The sequence below is a fragment of the Akebia trifoliata genome, chromosome 11 (genome assembly GCF_017979445.1).
Source record: "Akebia trifoliata isolate Shusen 1 chromosome 11, ASM1797944v1, whole genome shotgun sequence".
Taxonomy (NCBI): Eukaryota; Viridiplantae; Streptophyta; class Magnoliopsida; order Ranunculales; family Lardizabalaceae; genus Akebia; species Akebia trifoliata.
The window spans coordinates 45989800-45997317 of NC_141385.1; the positions used below are offsets into that span (position 1 = coordinate 45989800).

Sequence of the window (7518 nt, forward strand, 5' to 3'; positions counted from 1 at the left end):
ATAGTTTTGAATCATTTTCTTTGGAAATTGATCTTTTATTCTTAGGATTTTTTATTTATTTAGAAATGTCATTTTATTCTCAGTTATAAGGAAGTAATTAGCTGGTGAATAAGGTCATTCATTAAGTCAACTATGTGAGCCAACTCGTGAGATCTTCATGAATGGTAATTCATCTTACCTTTTGATTTTGGGTTGTGGGTTGGGCCATGGACTATGGACTGGGTTACGGGTCCCAAAATCTGGGATGTGGGTGACAAACTTGCTCAAATGGTTAAATATATTTGGGGGACTTAAAATGTAATGACCCTTGTGTTAATTTACTAGTCTTGATGGAGACCACGTTATTCAGTCCATAATTTTTTATTTAGTTACTAATAGCCTCATACATTGACAGCAAATTAAGATTCAAATATGTACACTGAGAGACAGGTTTATATTACAGAAAATTGTCTCTTCATGTATCTTACTCATTAACAGAAAGTGAAAGAAACAAAAAATTGAACCAAAAAAAAATAAAAATTCAAAGTTACCGAGCTTCTAGCGTTGTAACTGTCACTTGGTTTACAGTACACGATTCTCTCCTATTGGAAGAAGATTCTGTTTCATTATGTCTACTAACCAGACAATATCCAGGTTGTTTTGGTTCTTGCAATGTTGATGTTTCACTACTCAACATCAAAAGCACATTTGACATGGTAGGTCTATCTTCTGCACGTTCTTGGACACACAACAAGCCCATCTGTATGCATCTCAACACTTCGTACACCAAATAAGAATCGCCCATTAATTCATCCATCAATTCCAATCCTCTTCCTTCTTTCCATAGTCTCCATGCCTGGAATGAACATTTCCAATTCATAAGGTTTGTTGTTCATTTAGAGAATGAAACCATATTGTTATCGTTGGATACGTAGAAAAAGCTTGTGTACACTTACATGTCCAAGAAGGTTAAGTTGGCTATTCGAGTAATAAAATCCTCTGTTCTTCTTACCACTTACAATCTCCAGCACTAAAACTCCAAAGCTAAATACATCTGATTTTGTGGAGAAGAGGCCATCCATTGCATACTCGGGGGACATGTAACCACTATGTAAATCATTGAAGGAAAATATATGTAAGCATGAATTAAATCCAAGAAAAACCCATAGACGATATAAAAAAATAAATAGAAGAGCAGTTTCGCTACCCAAGATTTATATAGTTTGATAGTGTACCTCTGTTTACGAATGAGGTAAGAGATTTACTTGGAGATAGAAATTACAGCCTAAGATTTCTTCTTTTTCTATTTCACACTTTCCGAACCTTGAAACTAGTTTTCCTATTTGGTTTCATGATCATGTAACTCTAAAACAAGTTACATTAGGTCTTTGGTTAGCATTATATATAGGGCTTTTTTTGTTCCTCAAAACATTTTTTTTTTTTCTTTGGAAAGGTAAAAAGATGATTTTGTTATCCGACGACAATAATTTTTCAAATATTTCAAAATCATCATCACCATTCCCAAAATCTAATCCCAAGGATTTGGGGTTGACTAAAGGAATCCTATTCCTCCACTCGATTCTTTCTAGAGCCACATTTTATGTTATTTAATGTGTTCATAGTTTCTCTACTAAACAATATAGTACTAATGAGAGTTAAATCTGTATAAATTAGAGGGCATGAACATTCTCAATAATTTAATTCAGGACATCAATCACAACTATATGCAATGAATGGGAGAATTACTATTTGATGCATGAGCAAGTTTATGTTAATGGTTCTTACTACGTTCCGACTACTTTCTTTGTATTTGCTTCAGTTTGTTCCCCTCCAAAGATTCTTGCCATTCCAAAGTCTGAGATTTTGGGATTCATCTTTCCATCTAGTAGAATGTTGCTCACTTTGAGATCTCTATGAATTATTCTAAATCTTGAATCTTGGTGAAGATAAAGAAGTCCACGGGCGACCCCCACAATAATGTTGAATCGCTTCTGCCAATCCAATAATGAGCCTTTTGTTCTATCTGGAGCAATTTACATTAACAAAGTTAAGTTTTTTTTTAATTATAAAATTAAATAGTAGAAATCTAGAGATGTTCTAATAAAACTTGAGAGGAACTCACTGAAAAGAATTGAATCCAAGCTTCTGTTCTCCATGTATTCATAGACTAGTATCTTTTCTTCACCATCAAGGCAGCAACCCAAAAGACTAACAAGATTCCTGTGTTGAAGCCTGGCAATTAACCTAACTTCAGTTTTAAATTCATCTCCTCCTTGCACTGATTTTCTCGAAAGTCTCTTTGCAGCTATTTTTAGTCCGTCTACCAATGTACCCTATCGATTATCATCAATAAGTACTCCTCTTAATATTTCTACAAATTTGTCACCAATTTCATTTTAGCAACACGTAACAAAAAAATTACCTTATAAACACACCCGAAACCACCCTGTCCGAGCTTATTTTCATCCGAGAAGTTGTTTGTAGCTATTGCAATAGTACTCAAATCGAATATAGGTAACTCCAAATCATCCTTGTTTTCGCCCGTGAAGTCTCCTGGACCCAATATAGTGGTGTCAAATAATGGTGAATCTTTGTTTTTCTCCTTATGAGCTGGGTTAGAATTAAACAATATAGGTCTCATGAGAGTTAAATCTGTATAAATTAGAGGGTATGAACATTCTCAATTTCTAAACTAAAATGTCTCTCTATACCTCTTTCAACTGGTTTCCTCTTCCATATGTTCTTCAGTATCTTCTCCTTCTGTATGAAACAGACACCCAGTCCCAGTAGGAGAATTATGGGGATCACAGTAACGGTAACGATCACCGTTACCCGTTTTTTCTTGCTGGGAACACTTGTAGAGTCTGTCTTCCCACCATCTTCAACCAAATCTATTTGATCAATTTGAAATTTGAATGAGTAAAATAGTTCGGAGTGTCAAACTATATATCAGTACTGTGTTTAAAACACAAATTGACTAAACTCTAATGTGCTTAAGTTAATGACTTACTCGATGAATCGGGCAAGTTGATGGAATATATATTATATATATATATTTTAAAAATAAATTTAGATATGAAGAACTTATATTGCCATGCCAACTTTTTTTATAAGACAAATGGTTTTATATATATATATATGCACCCTAGACTCTTTAATTTCACCATGTCATGTGTCAAATAAAAAAAAAATATTGATGTCGAAATTTAATCTTCCTATAGTATCACACATAAACTAATGCATCACACATATAACCAAAAATAAAATGCCTTCGATTATTTCTTTCACAAAACATATATTTTATATTAAAAAAAATGAAAATAAAGTAAAAGTTGGTGAATGCAATCCTTAATTATAAGAAGAATAATGCTAAATTGACCTCAGGCTCGAACCTCACATCGCACTTCTTGACGGGAAAGCATATGGGAACCATAAATGCTTTTCATCGAGATACGAGTGAAAAAGTATCTATGACTCCTATCCACTTTCATGTCAAGAAGTGCAATATGAGATTTAACTTGAGGTCACTCCAACACAACTCTTCTAAGAATCATGTTGGAGTGACCTTAGGATTGTATCTCATATCGTACTTTCCTAACATCAAAGTGTGTAAAAATCATAAATACTTTTTTCACTCGTATGTCAATGAAAAGCATCTATGATTCCTATGGATGTGCCATGTGAGAAAGAAGCTTGAGTTTACTACAACACAACTTTTATTCTATATTTCAACCATAAGAGTTGTGCTGGAATGACTTCAAGATTGTATCTCACATCTCACAACTTGACGTGAAAGCTAGTGAATAGAAATCACCAAGACTTTTTCACTCATGTCTCAAGAAAAAACATTTATGATTCCGTTACACTTCACGACAATGTGTGTGATGTGAGGTCCAATGTTGAGGTCATTTCAACATTATTCAAACTATAATATTAGGAACCTGGGATGACTGCCATGGCCCGCAACCTACACGCATTGGATACTGGGGTTGACTTAACTAGAAGGAAAAAAAAAATTGATTTTGATGCCAAGAGGGAACCAAAGAGATGGGTCCCACCAGAAGGCAGAATGAACATCTTTGGCTGGGGATTAATAGTCATCAGACTTGACTTTTAAGCTCAAAGAATGTTAAATATGGACTCATGGAATTATTGTCTTTCCTTTTATAGAGTCCACCTTCATGGCCTTATACAGACTCTAGATTTTCAAGTTAAAATTTAAAATAATCTTAATTAATATTTTAAATTATGAAAATATCTGCTCTAAAATCAAATCATCTATTTATAATTTTTAAAATAATTATAAAAGCTTACATAAATTCCATATACATGGCACTTAAGGCACCTATGAGTTATTAAATAAAATTAGAAAATAACAAGTATACTTTTGGTCTGAAAGGGGCTTTTTACATTGATACAAGAATGAAAAGAATTTTAAGATGGAAAAATCAATTGACTCTTTTGACCTTGAAGAATAATACCATGTGTAATTTGTTGTGGTGGAATGTTTTCCCACGAATAAGACTTTTAAAAAGTCATAAACGTCGGCTTTGAGTGAAAAAAGCTGTTTGAACCCTCTTTAGTTTCTTTAGGAATACTGAATGTGAAAATTCAAAATTGACACATACAATACTGCATGCTTTTCCTTTAAACATTTTTTTAAAATTCAAAAAAGATACACAAAAATTCTTGACCACTGTCTTTTGTAAAAGACTAATAAGAAATGACTAAATACTTTGGTATTCAACCTCTTGACAAAGCCTTTGATGTTTTTCCCAAAGCTTTCCATATTCAAATGAATAATGATTTTCTGACCCCACCCCCCACGCCTCTTGACCACTGTCTTCTATAAAAGACTAATAAGAAGTGACTAAATACTTTGGTATTCAACCTCTTAACAAAGTCCTTTGATGTTTTTCCCAAAGCTTATTCAAATGAATAATGATTTTCTGACAAAAAAAAAAAAAAAAAAACCTCCTCTTGACCACTGTCTTCTATAAAAGATTAATAAGAAATGACTAAATACTTTGGTATTCAACCTCTTGACAAAGCCCCTTAATGTTTTTCCCAAAGCTTTACATACTCAAATGGATAATGATTTTCTCCCCCCCTCCCCTCCCCTCCCCTCCCCCTCCTCCTCTCTTGACCACTGTCTTCTGTAAAAGACTAATAAGAAATTATTAAATACTTTAGTATTCAACGTCTTGACAAAGCCCCTTAAGAAATTATTTTCTGACACCCCCTCCCCTCCCCTTCTCACATTCTCTCTTGATGTGGCATGTGCATGGAATCATAGAATTTTTTTCCTCATGCAATTGTGTATCCCAAGGAAAAACTATATGATTCTTTGCTCATGCCACGCTAGAAGAGAAGGGGTAGTCAGATTATCACAACTCTATTCGAATTTGGATTTTGGCGACAATATCACCATTTTTTCTCCTCGTGGTTTGACATATTTTTCAATTTTATGTGTTGTTTTATTTCTAGAATAATGAAACTCTAAACAAATTTTCCAAATAAATTAAAATTTTCACCATAATGATTGAAAAGATGAAGACTGGTTTTTGAGGGGGAAAAAAATCAAGGGTTTTGCATCAAGAGGTTGAAGATGGGTATTTTAATCATTTTATTAGTTGCTCATAGAAGACTATGGTGAAGGGGTATGTCACCATTTTACAATAATAATAACTAGTAGTTGTGTCAAATATGTCAAACGTTAGACGTAGAGAAGACCTACCAAACCAATATAAAAAGAAAACTAAAAAAAAGCTAATGTTTCAAATTAATTGTCAAACTTTCATTAAAAATAAGATCTTCAAAGAAAATTCTTTTGCAATCCTTGAGAATAGAATACCATTGGTTATCCCCCGATTTCCTTCTTAGCGTATGTAAATTATAAATAATTTGTGACTTACTTAAACTGAAATTAATTAAAATTTAGCTAATAAAAAAATGAATCATACCTAGATCAGAAGCCGCAATCCGCACGTAGAGATCTTGACTGCCTTCGGTGTACTCCCGAAGATCCATCAGATCTTCAACCCATATAACACAACCACTCCCTCCATTACTTACATTGGCATTGGCATATGCCTTACAAGAACAATTTTTTCGACATTCCGCTTCACATTCCGTAAGGTCTATACTCTTATCAACGAACGAGTGTGAACTATCGGGTAATTTCATTCCCTTCAATTTCAAGAATACATCATTCTTCTGACATTCGAATTCGGTTTTCCGAACGCACCCACCCGACCCATCTCTCAAGTACCAATCGTTTGGATACTTCGGTTCAAATCCATGAACACATTTGCAAATGGGCGAGTGATCCGGATCACAAATACCATAAGCACCACATTCCTTGAAATTATCACATTGATCTTTCGGAGCAAACCAAAATATGTTCCAATACGTACCAACCCATGTAAACCGTTGAAGTAGACCCGATTGGTTCACCACCAACCTTGAAAAAATAGATTCATTTTTTAATGCAAATGAGTAATAAATCTCATCTTCATTGAAAGTAAAACTAAAATTGAAGATATAATTGGGTTTCAACTCCGGGACACCACTAAACCGGATCCCATTCCATGGCCCGCTTCGATACTTCCGGACTGACCGGTCCATCAAAAATGCTTGAGGAAATCCATGAGGATCAATCCTGAAAGAATGGTCACCAACTGATGGGTCATCCGGGTTCTTCCATGAGGTTAAAAACCGATCCAAACCCGTTTTTAAGTTCCACCCGAGCTTCATACCAGGTAACAGAGTATCAGTCGGGTAATCGAAACTCTGCCATAGATAATCCTCGGGATCATAATCAGCTTCTTCTCTAACAACAAGATTTCCAGAATCCAAAAGCTGTGCAATTGGGCTGTCAGCCTTGGACAGATTCGTGGACCAGAAAATCCTAGCTGTTCGATCAACAAGGATGAGATTGCCATCGTTGTCGAACTTTAGAACTCCAGATAGATCTGTAATTGGAGTGTTTCTGTTTGCGACCCAAACTATAGTTGGAATTGGGATTCTTTTGTACCAAATTCCCAAGAATCGATTCTTCGAATTCCCAGGACTGAAGAATCCTAATTCGAAGCTCTCTTCGGCTGAAACAATGGTGTCTCCATCTCTGATTGATTGAGTTGGAGTTATGGCGTCGATTGCAAAAGAAAATTTAGAGAAAAAACTTGGTAAAAAAAAGAGGCAAAAAAGAAAGATTTTCATTCTCTCCTAAGAAAATTCTGTGAAGAAATTTGATGGGTTTGTTTTTCTCTTTTTAATTAAAGAAATCTGTAAGTGCGTGGTAGGCAGGTGGGAAAGAAGAACCGTTGACCGTAAATTTTTTTGGCTTGATCAGTCAAACATTTGGGTTCCTATAATTCCAGGAGTTATGTAGTTATCTGTTACTTAGTTTCGATTGCTGACACGTGACCAAATTTTCCAAGCCAAATGAGAAATCTTTGGCGAGTATTCGGTAGAACGATACTGAGAAAGCAGACTGATTGGTGATCTATGGCCATGATTTTCAAAAAATCTCATTAG

At 34.7% G+C, this 7518-nt stretch overlaps 1 protein-coding gene across 3 annotated transcripts; it reads right to left on the reverse strand.

Moving 5' to 3' along the window:
- Positions 1-256: 256 nt before the first annotated feature.
- Positions 257-7239, reverse strand: LOC147392088 (receptor-like serine/threonine-protein kinase SD1-8). 3 transcript variants are annotated; one of them, XM_086460162.1, is made up of 7 exons: positions 5943-7238; positions 2691-2870; positions 2402-2532; positions 2102-2312; positions 1765-2002; positions 936-1086; positions 259-835 (listed from the first exon to the last, which is right to left on the reverse strand). In XM_086460162.1, the coding sequence occupies exons 1-7, from the start codon at positions 7198-7200 to the stop codon at positions 527-529; spliced, it is 2478 nt and encodes an 825-aa protein (XP_086316288.1). In that variant the 5' UTR covers positions 7201-7238; the 3' UTR covers positions 259-526. The 3 variants fall into 3 exon arrangements, with proteins under 3 accessions (XP_086316289.1, XP_086316288.1, XP_086316287.1); XM_086460161.1 differs by having other exon boundaries at positions 2402-2589; XM_086460163.1 differs by lacking the exon at positions 2691-2870 and having other exon boundaries at positions 257-835; positions 5943-7239.
- Between the last annotated feature and the right edge of the window lie 279 nt (positions 7240-7518).

Coding starts and splice junctions, on each gene's coding strand:
- LOC147392088 (XM_086460161.1), bottom strand. CDS start 7,200: ATGAAAATCTTTCTTTTTTGCCTCTTTTTTTTACCAAGTTTTTTCTCT. Junction 2,871..5,942: donor GATTGCGGCTTCTGATCTAG/GTATGATTCATT, acceptor TTGATCAAATAG/ATTTGGTTGAAGATGGTGGG. Junction 1,087..1,764: donor AAGAAAGTAGTCGGAACGTA/GTAAGAACCATT, acceptor TGATTTACATAG/TGGTTACATGTCCCCCGAGT.